This window comes from Macaca fascicularis, chromosome 12, assembly GCF_037993035.2.
Source record: "Macaca fascicularis isolate 582-1 chromosome 12, T2T-MFA8v1.1".
In the NCBI taxonomy this organism is placed as follows: Eukaryota; Metazoa; Chordata; class Mammalia; order Primates; family Cercopithecidae; genus Macaca; species Macaca fascicularis.
This window is the reverse complement of record NC_088386.1, coordinates 74,735,086-74,748,352: the sequence shown is the minus strand read 5'-3', so window position 1 is coordinate 74,748,352 and position 13,267 is coordinate 74,735,086. Positions and strand designations below refer to the sequence as shown.

The window sequence follows — 13,267 nt, the reverse complement described above, 5'->3', positions numbered from 1 at the left end:
GAAGTAAGGAGGGCAGGAAAAATTGCCATTTATGAAAACATTAGATCTCGTGAGAACTCACTATGAGAACAGCATGGTGGAAACTCCCCCATGATCTAATCACTTCCCTCACTCTACATGTGGAGATTACAGTTCTCTTCCTCAAAACATGGGGATTACAATTGGAGATGAGATTTGGGTGGGGACACAGAGCCAAACCATATCCAGTGGCCTGTCCTTCTGCATCAACAACACTTACTTGGAGAAGTGTCCTCAGTACAATCTGGAATGGGCTGGAGCCTTCTAAAGCAGCCAACAGTTAAGCCTGTCTCTTGTCCTTGCATTTTTCTTTCTCTTTGGCTCTGTTCCCCTTAATCTGTTCTCAATTATTGAAGAAATTGAAACTATGTCCAGCAATGTTGGGAAAGTAGTTTGTGGTCTCTAATCTAGCTTTTGGATTTCATGTCTAATGTGTAGGGATACCTGGCTGATAAACAGCTATGACATTGAGGCCTTCTGGGCTCTGGGAGTTCATACTAGTATATTTTCTCATAGCCTCAGCCAGCTTGGAATACAATAGGGCTAGATTTTCATTTGACCCCTCTCTTATTTCCCTTAGTTTGGCATAATTTACAGGTTTTATATGGCCTTTTTAATGCCCTGAATCAGGCAAGTGATCATGTGATTATGACATTTCCTGCTGTGTTCTCCCTCTTGATAACCCCACCTAGGATCAGCGTCAGGCACTGCAGTTCTCCCAGGGCCAGACTCCTGGGGATTTGGGGTATGCACTTCATCTGCCCACCTGTGAGCCAGAGACCATATGTGGGATTTTTCCTCATGGGTGCAACAAGTGGTAAAAATAATATACATGTCCTACCAAGCGAGGTAGATAAAGCAGTAGTCTTTTAAATTCCTTCATGAAATGAGGAGGGCCCCTACTGAAAGAGCCAAAGCTTAGTTTTTATTTGGGAAAGATCAGACTTTAGGAAGGGAGCATGGACTCTCATGGTTCCTAGATCCCCATTTGCCACGTCCTGGAGCAGCAGAACTTTTTCTGAGGCCAAAATAAGATCTCATAGGTGACCTCTGACCTAGTATGAGAAGGGGAGAAGAATCCCTGATAAGGAGGAGGAAATCAACATCAAAGGTTGGGATGTTGAGGGGAAGGTGAGAGAGAGGGAGCAGATGGAGTAGGTGTAATTGAACATGAAGGTAGTTTGTTACGGGAAGAAGGTGTGGCCTCAACCCATCGAGCTAGCTGGGAAGAACGGGAGAGAGTAAAAGAAAGGCCATCCAAAATGTCAAAAGAGCCAGTGGGGCCAGAGAATATAGTCAGCACATTGAGCAGGTTTGGTGGAGATTTGGATCCCGAGAGAGTGAGTTACGAAAGCCTGGACATAGGAACTTCAGATCACTTAGAAGAGTTGCAACAGAAAAGGGCAAGCTGTAAAATAGTATTGGGGCAAGGGTCCCACCTTGTGGCCAGGAGGGTTCCTGATCTGAAAGTTTGTAATGTGGCCATGTTGTATTGCCCAAGAAAATTAAACTTTCTTTTTGAGAGTGTGAGGGTCAGATTTATCCAGTATTTTAGGATGCTACCCAGAGATGAGTCTGAAGGAATAGATGGGGTTTGTCCCATGGTGGGACTGGAAAACAAGCTATTTGGGGCTAATAAAATAATAGTACCTACCTCATAGAAATGTTGTGAAGACTAAGATAATAAAAAGAAATCGTTTAGAACAGTGCATAGTTTATAATAAACACTTAGTCAATGTTAATTATAGTAATTATTATCACCCCTTTATCAAACTTTCAAATCAGGTCTTCAACAAGCTGGTCACAAGACAGGAGATCTAAGACGTGAATCTAGGCTGTCTGGGTTCTTGTATAACTGGATAACAACTCATCAGATCAAGGTATTGATCTGAAAACATGGAGTGCTACTAGTTTTAGATTAAAGATGTATATTGTGAGCTTTTTTCCTCCTACTTCCTATTACTTTGTTTGCTGGGCTAATGTAGAACAAACTTGAATAAACAAATTGCAAATATTCAAGGGAACTTGAATATATCATCTAGATGGACAGCTTGTTTTCTTTGAAGACAGATGCAAATGGTCGTGTTTTTTAAATTGTATACACAAAAGCTGTAAAATTATATACTAGTTTAAATTAGTCTTGTTTAATTAGCCATTATCTGACCAATGTTACAACTCCATCTTTTTTTTCCTTAACATCTATTTTTTGTTTGTTTTTTAAAGACTGCTTTTTTTTTTTTTTTTTTTTTTTTCTCCAGAGCAGTGCTGTTTCTTGAGTTTTCAGCTCTAGCTGGTAGCATAACCTTAGGTGGGATAGGTTCATAGCAGGTGTTTGCTGAGTAAGTAATATACAAAGAGTCATATTTTCTGCTGTGCTAGAAACTGTCTTCAAGAGAGTATGCTTTCATTAAATACAGTAAAATTTCACAGTGCACTCCAAGGAACTGCTCTGTGTTGTGATGGTGGGTGGGTGTGAGATGGGACAGGGGAGGACGGGATAAAATGTGATTGAGAATACTCTCTCAGACATGAAACTAAGTATAAGAAGATAATAGAATTGATTTTGTTTGTTTGTTTTTGTTGTTTTGTTTGAAAGGTCCTATTCTCCTTAAAATCAAAATTTGATAGTATACTGGGCTGGCCAAGCCTGAATGCCTGCCATGGCAAAACCTCCATTTAAGGGAAACTATCTTGCCCTTAGCCCTTGCTATAAGGGTAGTCCCTTTTTGTATTTAGCTATAACCCCTGGCTATGGCTGAGTAGACCCTGGAAAACTGAATCAAAGAATAGTGAATTGTGGCCTGGTACAAAAAGATGAACTGGCCTAACCACAATTTTCCCTGGAAAATTAAAAACTGTAAAATGTAGAGAGATGGAGGCAGTTAACAATGGGGGCAAAAATTGAAACAATGTATTAGAAAATGTAGTGAGATAAACAGGATAAGATGTGGTACCCTGTATTATAGGGGAGCAAAAATATGAGAAATCAGAAAAAGTCATTTAATAGTGAAATGGAAAGAATCAGATATTTGGCATTAAGCTGTGTAATTAATAAGGAACACAAAGGAAGATTGACTGCCTGTTTCATTGATTCATTTGTTTATTCAACAAATCATTTTTTTAGTTACTAATGTGTACCAGGCAGTGTTTTAGCCCAAGAGTATTGCTCTGAGAAAGAAGCCAGTGATTTTCAACCACTTGTGATTTTGCCTACCAGAGGATATTTGGCCATGTCTAGAGACATTTTGGTTGTCAAAACTGGGAAAGGGAGGTGGTATTGGTTTTTAGTGAGTAGAAGCCAGGGATGCTGCAAACTATTCTACAATGCACAGGATAACTTCCCTACAAAAAAGAGAATCATCTTGCTCAAAATGTCAGTAGTTCTCAGGTTTAGAAACTCTGGGATAAACTATCATTAGGATATATTTCATGGAATAATTGTTATCTTGTAGTTGACATTTGACTTTCTGTGTTTTCAGAATTAAGGAAGTTCACTGGAGTAAAATGGAGGCCTCAGTAATATTACCCATTCTGAAGAAAAAACTGGCCTTCCTTTCAGGTATGTTTTCTTCTTAAAATTTGAAGTGTTTGATATACAAACTGTTTAATAGTTTTTTTGTTTGATGATTATGACAAATGCATTTTATGTTTTTATGAAAGTTTTGTTTAAAAGATATTTCTGAGACATCTTTAAATCAGAGTGAAGAGCTAGGAGAGCTAACTCTGTACTGGTTCTTGGCAGGCCAATTTATTTTTCTAATTTCAACTTTTATTTTAGATTCTGGGGGTACATGTGCCTGTCTGTTGCATGGGTATATTACATGATACTAAGGTTTGGGGTACAGTTGATTCCCCTCACCCAGGTAGTGACCATAATACCCAGTAGGTAGTTTTTCAGCCCTTTTCCCCTTCTCTCCCTCCCCCGCAGTAGTCTCCAGTGTCTGTTGCTCCCATCTTTAGGTCCATGTGTGCCCAGTGTTTCACTCCTTCTTATAAATGAGAACATGCAGTATTTGGTTTTCTGTTTCTGTGTCAATATTCACTTAGGATGATGGCCTCTGGCTGCATCCATGTTGCAGCAAAGGGCATGATTTCCCTGTTTTTTTTTTTTTTTTTACGGCTGCATAGTACTCTATGATGTTTATGTACCATGTTTTCTTTATCCATTACACTGTTGATGGGCACCTAAGTTGATTCCGTAGCTCTGCTATTATAAATAGTTCTGCAAGGAACATATGAATGCATGTGTCTTTTTGATAGAGCAATTTATTTTCCGTTGGATATATACACAGTAACGGGATTGCTGGATTGAATGATAGCAATCCCATTACTGGGTATATACCCAAAGGAAAATACATTGTTTTATAGATTTCTCTGTTTTAAGTTCTCTGAGAAGTCTCCAGACTGCTTTCTCCAGTTACTGAACTAATTTACATGACCACCAACAGTGTATATGCATTTCCTTTTGTCTGCAGCCTCACCAGCATCTATTATTTTTTTGACTTTTTAATAATAGACATTCTGACTAGTATGAGATATTTCATTGTCAATTTGATTGCATTCCTGTGATTATTTGTGATGTGCATGCTTGTTGGCCACTTGTATGTCTTCTTTTGAGAAATGTCTGTTCATGTCCTTTGCCCACTTTTTAATGGGGTTATTTGTTTTTTCCTTGTTGAATTGATTAAGTTCATTATGGATTCTTGGTATTAGGCCTTTGTTGGAGGCATAGTTTGTGAATATTTTCTCCCATTTTGTAGGTTGTCTGTTTACTCTATTGATAGTTTCTTTTGCTGTGCAGAAGCTCTTTACGTCCTGCTTTTCAATTTTTGTGTTGCAGTTACTTTTGAGGACTTAGTCATAATTTTTTTTCCAAGGCCGGTATCCAGAATTGTAATTCCTAGGTTTTCTTCTAGGATTTTTATAGTTTTAGGTCTTAGGTTTAAGTCTTTAATTCATTTTGAGTTAATTTTTGTATATGGTGAAAGGTATGGTTCAGTTTCATTCTTCTGCACATGGCTAGCAAGTTATCCCAGTACTATTTATTAAAACGACAGTTCTTTCCCCATTGCATGTTTTGTTGAAGATCAGAAGGCTGTAGGTGTGTGAATTTATCTCTGGATTCTCTGTTCTGTTCCATTGGTCCATGTGTCTGTTTCTATACCAGTACCATGCTGTTTTGTTTACTGCAGCCTTGTAGTGTAGCTTGAAGACAGGTAATGTAATACCTCTGGCTTTTTTCTTTTTGCTTAGAATTGCTGTGGCTAGTTGGGCTCTTTTTTGTTTCCATGTGAACTTTAGTTTTTTTCTATTCTGTGAAAATTGACATTGGTAGTTTGATACGAATAGCATTGAATTTGTAGATTGCTTTGGGCTGTATGGCCATTTTAACATTTTAAATATGATGATGGAATGTTTTTCCATTACTTTATGTCTTCTGTTCTTTCAGCAGTGTTTTATAGCTCTCCTTGTAGATATATTTCACCTCCTTGCTTAGGTGTAGTTTTAAGTATTTTTTGTGGATGTTATAAGTGGGAATATGTTCTTTATTTGGCTCTCAGTTTGAGTGTCATTGGTGTTTGGAAATGCAACTTATTTTTGTATATTGATTTTTTTACCCTGAAATTTTACTAATGTAATTTATCAGTTCTAGAAGCCTTTTGGTGGAGGCTGTAGAGTTGTCTAGGTATAGAAACATAAAGTCAACAAAGAGCAATAATTTGACTCCTTTTCTATTTCTGTGCCTTTTCTTTTTCTTGCCTGATGATTCTTGCTAGGACTTTTAGTACTATGTTGAATGCAAGTGGTGAGAGTAGCTATCCTTGTTTTGTTTCAGTTCTTAAGGGGAATACTTTTGGCGTTTGCCTGTTCAGCATGATGTTGACTGTGGGTTTGTATATAGATAGCTTTTATTATTTTGAGATGTATTTCTTCAATGCATAGTTTATTGAGGGTCTTTATCATGATAGGATATTGGATTTTATTGAAGGCTTTTTCTGCATCTATTGAGATGATCATATGGTTTTTAATTCTGTTTATTTGGTAAATCACATTTATTGATTTGTGCATGTTGAACTGATCTTGCATCCCAGGAATAAAACCTATTTGAATGTGGAGGATTATTTGGCTGTGAATCCATCTAGTCCAGGGCTTTTTTTTGTTGGTAGATTTTTAAATTACCAGTTCAATTTCAGAACTAAATATTGGGCTGTTGAGGGCTTCAGTTTCTTTATGATTCAACCTTGGGAGGGTCTGTGTTTCTAGGAATTTATCCATTTCTCTAGAGTTTCTAGTTAGTGTGCACAGAAGTCTTTTGTATTTCTGTGGGATCAATTGTAATGTCACCTTTGTCATTTCTAATTGTCCTTATTTGGATCTCCTCTCTTTTTTTCTTTCTTAATCTAGCTAGTGGTCTTTGATCTTGTGTATCATTTGATGTTGTCAGCTCCCCCGCCCCCCACACTTTTTTTTGAGACAGGATCTCACTTTGTCACTCATTCTAGGGTGGAGAGCAAGTACGAACTAGGCTCACTGCAGCTTTGACCTCCTGAGCTGAAGCAATCCTCCAGCCTCAGCCCTGACAATTAGCTGGGACTACGGGTGTGTACCACCATGCCCAGCCAATTTTTGTATTTTTTGTAAAGATGGGGTTTTGCTGTGTTGCACAGGCTGATCTCAAATTCGTGAGCTCAAGTGATTCGCTCACTTTGACTTCTCGAAGTGCTGAGATTTGAGGGCTGAGCCACCTTGCCTGGCCTTGTTGATTCCTTTAATGGATTTGGGGTCTCAATTTCATTCCCTTCTGCTCTAGTTTCAGTTATTTCTTTTTTCCTGTTAGCTTTGGAGTTTGTTTGTTCTTGTTTTTCTAGTTCCTGTAGGTGTGACGTTACATTGTTAATTTGAGATCTTTGTAACTTCTTGATGTAGTCATTTAGTGCTATAAACCTTAACAGTTTTTGCAGCATCCCAGGGATTTTGATGTTGTATCACTGTGTTCATTTATCTCAAACAATTTTTTGATTTCTACCTTAATTTTGTTTACACAAAAATCATTCAAGTGCAAGCTGTTTAATTTTCATGTAATTGTGTGGTTTTGAGAGATCTTCTTGGTATTGATTTCTACTTCTATTACACTGTGATCTGAGAGTATGGTTGGTATGATTTTGAGTTTTTTTAATTTATCAAGACTTGCATTATGGCCAAGCCTGTGGTTGGTTTTAGAGTATGTTTCACATGCAGATGAGAAGAGTTTCACATGCAGATTAGAGTAGAGTTTCACATGCAGATGAGAAGAATGTATATTCTGTGGTTGATGAATGGACTGTTCTGTAGATGTCTATTAGGTCTAATTGGTCAAGTGTCAAATTTAAGTTCAGAATTTGTTTGTTTTCTCCCTGATGATCTGTCTAGCTCTATTGGTGGAGTGTTGAAATCCCCTGCTATTATTGTGTGGCTGTCTAATTCATCTTGTAGGTCCAGAATTATTTTTTTATGAATCTACAGTACTTCGTTGTTGGGTGCATGTATATATATTTAGAATAATCAGGTATTCTTGTTGAATTGAACCCTTTATCATTATGTAATGCTCTTCTTTGTCCTATTTGATTATTGTTGGTTTAAAGTCTGTTTTTTCTGATATCAGAATAGTGACCCCTGCCCTTTTTTGTTTTGCTTATGTGTAATAGGTCTTTCCCCAACCCTTTTCTTTGAACCTATCATTATCATTACATGTGAGATGGGTCTCTTAAAGACAGAAGATGGATGGGTGTTGTTTTTTGAGTTTTTTGTTTGTTTGTTTGAGACAGGATCTCGTTCTGTCACCCAGGCTGGAGTGCAGTGGTATGATCATAGCTCACTGTAGCCTTAACCTCCTGGGCCTAAGCAGTCCTCCCACCTCAGCCTTTCAAGTAGCTGGGACCACAGACATGTGCCATCATGCCCAGCTAATTTTCTCATTTTTAATTTTTTTGTGGAGACAGGTGTCCTTATATATTGCCTAGGCTGGTTTTGAACTCCTGGTCTCAAGTGATCCTTCTACCTCAGTCTTCCAAATTGCTGAGATTATAGGCATGAGCCACTATGCTTGGCCAAATCTTGTTTTTTGAATCCATTTTGCCATTTTGTGTCTTCTAAGTAGGGTATAAGACCTTTTATATTCAAGGCTAATATTGGTATGTGAGGTTATAATCCTATTTTGAAGTCATTAACTGGTTTCTTTGTAGTCTCAATTGTGTAGTCGCTTTATAGGGTCTGTGGGCTATGTAATTAAATGTGTTTTTGTAGTAGCAGGTGTTCTTTTGTTTCCATCTTTAGAACTCCCTTAAGGATCTCTTGTAAGGCTGGTCTAGTGGTAATGAATTCCCTTAGGAATTACTTGTCTGGAAAAGATTTTATTTCTCCTTCACTTATAAAGCTTAGTTTGGTAGGATATGAAATTCTTGGTTGGAAATCTTTTTCTTTAAGAATGGTAAAAATAAGCCTCCAGTCTCTTTTGGCTTATAATGTTTCTCCTGAGAAGTCCACTATTAGCATGACAGGGTTCTCATTGTATGTGATCTGACTCTTCTCTAGCCTCCTTAAAGATTTTTGATGCTCTACACATTCGGAGAAAGCTCTCTAGGAATGAACTATAAAAATAATCCCTGAAAATACAGTCTTCTGATACTTATTCTGTTCTGTAATTTCATTAAAATGACCTCTACAAGGTAGATGTCACGATGTCTCACTTCTTATATGAAAAGATAATAATTAATAATTGACTAACTGGCATCCAAATAATTGTTTCTGAAATACAGAATAATTAGTTTTTATGATAACTATCTTCTAGCTTTTTTCTTCCATCTTTCTCTGAGGAAGTTTCAGTACACTGGAGGAGTTATTTAATATCCATTATGCTGTTTTCACTCTTTGCTGTTCAAAACTGTTTATATACACTTGAATTTATCTTCAGTTATCAACTCAAAGTATGTATCAGCTAAGATGAGTCAAGGGAAAGCTGTGAGTGGGAGCAATGGTATGGTACATTGGGTGTAGTGATCTTCTGGAGTTTGGATCATTGAGTAAATCTGTACATGCTGTAGCATAGATACTGCAGCTCTGCCAACTCAGAGTTATTTGGCCTGTATTAGCTTGTTTTCTCTGTGTTAATTCTTATTTATGTCCTGTCCTAATTGCCTTGATAACACTAATGTCCTTTTTTCAAAGTATGTTATGTCTCTGTATAAATCGACATGTTTTCCTAGTGCATTTTACATATTGTATATTATATACAATACTATATACTATATATATAAATATATATTATATATTATACTCTGATATGAATGATTTTGTAAATATTCTTATTCATAGCTTTGTGCATTTTTTTCTCTTCTATACCTAAAAAGCTTTGTGTATTTTGTACAAGTTCAGCAGTATGCATTTTTATAAGTAGAAGTGGTATAAAGATAATATGCATTTATATTTGTGTTAGGTTTTGTCAGATTGCCCTCCAAGAAGATTGTTTCAATTTCTGTTTTTTCCAATGGTGTATGAAAATGCCTGTGTTCTCACATTCTTTTCAATAGCAGACATTATTATTCTCTTATAATCTTTACCATGACATTTTTGCATCTTGTGACACTTGTCTCTGTAGCATTTGATGCTTTTGACCATAACTACCTTGAAAGTCTTTTTCCTGTTGGCTTTCACCCCTCTGGTACTTTTACACTGGTGATTATTTTATTGTCCCTGAATGAAAGCTGAGGGAATTGAGTTAAATATAGCCCTGAATGTTCAATTTATCTTCTAAAGACAATTCTACAGTGAGTCAGAGTGCCATAGTCCAGGTGTGAGCTTTTTTTGGGGCTTGGCTTAATGCATGGATAAAGCTTAGCAATTTTGAAGTATAAATGAAAGACTTCTTAGCCTATTCCTATTAACTTCTTCACTTGACCATTGATTGTTTAAGCCAGTAATTTTCAAACTTTTTTAGTAATAGAGAAAATTTTTTCAAACCAACAGAGTCCTTCAGTGGATGCAGTTTGAAAATCACTTGTGTTAATCCTTTTTTTTTTTTTTTGAAAAATGACACATATTCTGAACAAAAAATATGCAGTTGAAGTCATATTGATTGATTAGTAAGTTGAATCATCTTAGATGGTTATTTGTTGACATTAAACAAAGTGGTTGGATAGTAGTAATGGTTGACCTAATGGAGGACAGAAGTTCATTTATGGTTCATACGTTATGAATTCCATTTGTGTCACTAATATGAGTATTTTTCTTCACTTCACACTTACCAGTTTTTAGTGATAGATGTCTAGCGATCATGTGGAATTGTTTCTTTCAGTATTTTCTTCTTTTTAAGCTTCTAAAATTACCTCAAATGTCAACTAGGTCAGAAGATGGGCTTCAGTATGAAAATAAAACATGTAGGAAACTTCCAAAGACACGATGTGGGTATAAAAGTATTTAAAAGTTACATTATACTTTTGGCACACTGAAAGGGACTTGAACGTACATGGAATGTAACTGTATTCTACTACCTTGATTTCAGACTTCAATATCCAGTTCCCATGCACCCTTCTCAGCTGTGCAGTGCTTTATCTTTATTGTCTTATGAACAGTTTATGCCTGTCTGACCTTTGTGAGTTAACGCAGATCATTCCTCATAACAGAATACTCTTTTGACTTGGTTTACAAATTCTTCCCTGCCTCCCTCCCTCCCTTCCTCTCTCCCTCCCTCCCTCCCTTCCTTCCTCTGTCTTTTTCTCTCTCTCTCTCTTCTTTCTTTTCTTTTCTTTCTTTCGATGCAATCTTGCTATGTTGCCCAGGCTAGTACTGGACTCCTGGGTTCAAGTGATACTCTCACCCTCAGCCTCCTGAGTAGCTGGGACTTGAGACTACAGGCACACCAATACCCCCAGCTCTGTTTTCCTCAAGTCTTAGCTTTTTAATGAAACTTTTCACATTTACTGCAGCTCTTAATCATTTTCTAAATCCCTTTTTATAATTTTTATATATCTTATACAACATAACAAACTATCTTATTTCTTATGACCTAAATGTTTTCTTCCTAGGTTCATTGGAAATTTATTTTACTTTACTTGCAAGTATTTACTGTGCTGGGCACACGAGAGGTGCTTGATGAATTGATTACATTAAGCACACTAAATGGAAGAAATTTAAATAAAGCGATATTTGCTGTTTGGGTGAAGATTTCATGGGTGATTTTTTTTTTGTTTTTTCTAAATTTTCTATAATTCTCCTATACTATCATAAACATTTACAATCTATAGGTAGCCATTAGATATTTTCCAATTTATGTCTTAAACTTATTATTGTAGTAAGATTGGATTCAAATATATATTATTCAGATTATGCCTTAATATGTATTACATGTTAAATTTAAATCTCTTTTTTAATAGGAGGAAAGGACAGACGGAGTGGCCTCATTTTGACAATTCCATTATGCCTCGAACAGACAAATATGGATGAGCTGAGTGTCACCTTAGACTACCTACTCAGCATTCCAAGGTGACTCTAAAGGTGTCTTTTCTTAAATCTCAGTATGTTTTCTTTCAGTTACTAATGATTCTTTCTATTGTTGAAGTATACTTTGCTATCTTATTTGTTTTTATTCGCAGTGAAATTATAATTATAGATACTAAAATCAATGACTTATAACATCATTGCAGATAAAATGCTCATTTTATGCTCTTGATGAATTTAATGATTTACAGATTTCCAAAATGTATGTATTGTCAACTTTTAAGGAACACTGTAACTAAGCATCTATATCATGTAACTTTAGAAAAATTGGAGAATTTAATCAGTAGAAAAGATCTTTTATTTAGGTAAGCTATTTCACCATATTGATATAAATACATGTGCAGGTTTTAATGTACTGAGTGAGTGAAGGCTGTTAGAAGTTTATAAATATTTTTATTTTAAAAAATGTCAAAAATGTTTGTTTATATTTCAATGTAAAGGGCCTTTAACTTTAGTTTTCACATTTGTTCAGTGAAGACCCAACTTAAACCTCTTTATTTGCCCTAGTCTACCCATCACTTCAACAACAAAAATAAAGCTTCCTCCCCATCTGCTTCTCCCATAATTGGGACTGGGGCACAACTGTGACTGCATATTAGTCATCTGGAGTTTTTTTTCAAAATTCTAATGATCAGGGGTTCACTTCCAGAGATTCTGATCCAATTGTTCTTGGGAAGCCTGCTTATCAGAATTTTTAGAAAGTCTTTTAAGCTTCTTGTATATTTCTAATGTGCAACCAGGTTTGTAAACCACTACAATTAAGCATGTAAATGAGGGCAGGTTTCTGTGTGTGTGTCTGTGTGTGTGTGTGTGTATACAATGTAGAGGTAGAAAAAGGAACACGACTATTTCATATACTGCTTTTAAGTTCTGGCTAGTGAATTTTAAAACATTTTCGTCAGAGTAAACAATTCTTTGTATGTTTTTCCTGTATTTGCATTTTATTGATACAATAGCTTTTTTCCGTTTAAACCACCTTGCAGAGTATGGAGTTAAAACAACTCATTTTAATCGCACCTGCGTCCAGTAGTGTTCTGTAATTTAATGATTCTGTTGCTGTTTGTTTTTTTAATATTGTGGAAATAGAGCTCTTCATGTGAAAATTTTCAATATTTTCAGTTTCTGGGGGTGAAAATGATGAGAATCTGTAGTCAGTGTATTAGTATTAGCATTAGCTAATTGCATTAGCAGTAATCTTGCTAATCCCCCAAACTGTGGATTGCTAACTTGTTCACCATTAGATAACAAACTGCTTTTTAGGTAACCATGGTTAGCCAGACTTACAGCTTACAAGTTATGAAAAAAATTTCACAGATGGATTAATAGAAGGTTAAATATGTCAAGTGCCATCTGAACAACTACCTTATTTTGTAGTTGAGGAAATTGAAATTCAGAGGTTATGGTTACTTGCCCAAAATCTCAAACCTAGTGAGTCGCACAGCTGGGATGAGTGTCCACAATTCCTGACACCAATTTAGAGCCTTTTTGTACTTCAAATGAATAGAGTTCAGTGTAGTTGCATCTCACGTGAAGTCCAGTGGGTTCAGATGAAAAGCAAAAACTACTAATTGTCAAAGTTACTTTTGAAAAATGCCTGAGGGTGGATCAGAGACTGTATTACCTTTCCATGAACATGTTAGGTTTTCCTTCAGCATTGGAGCAAGTTATTCATACTGAATTCCAGAAGATATAGTTGTCTTGTGATTAGGTTTGTTTA

At 36.1% G+C, this 13,267-nt stretch overlaps 1 protein-coding gene and 1 pseudogene across 10 annotated transcripts in view; one reads left to right on the top strand and one right to left on the bottom strand.

The window, feature by feature from the left end:
- SESTD1 (SEC14 and spectrin domain containing 1) overlaps nucleotides 1–13,267 on the top strand; it is a 151,385-nt gene that overhangs the window by 64,166 nt on the left and 73,952 nt on the right. For 7 of the 10 annotated variants that reach the window (XR_012421288.1, XR_012421285.1, XR_012421287.1 and 4 more), the window contains exons 2-3: nucleotides 3,498–3,577; nucleotides 11,427–11,535. Coding sequence is in view for 4 of the 10 variants with exons in the window: in XM_074009542.1 (XP_073865643.1) it covers nucleotides 3,498–3,577; nucleotides 11,427–11,535 (189 nt within the window). In the remaining 6 variants the exon portion in view is untranslated. Of the gene's footprint in view, nucleotides 1–1,803; nucleotides 1,899–3,497; nucleotides 3,578–11,426; nucleotides 11,548–13,267 lie in introns of all 10 variants that reach the window. The other 3 variants (XR_012421286.1, XM_065525703.2, XM_065525701.2) reach the window with 2 other exon arrangements.
- LOC135966692 (small nucleolar RNA U3) lies at nucleotides 8,580–8,676 on the bottom strand (annotated as a pseudogene).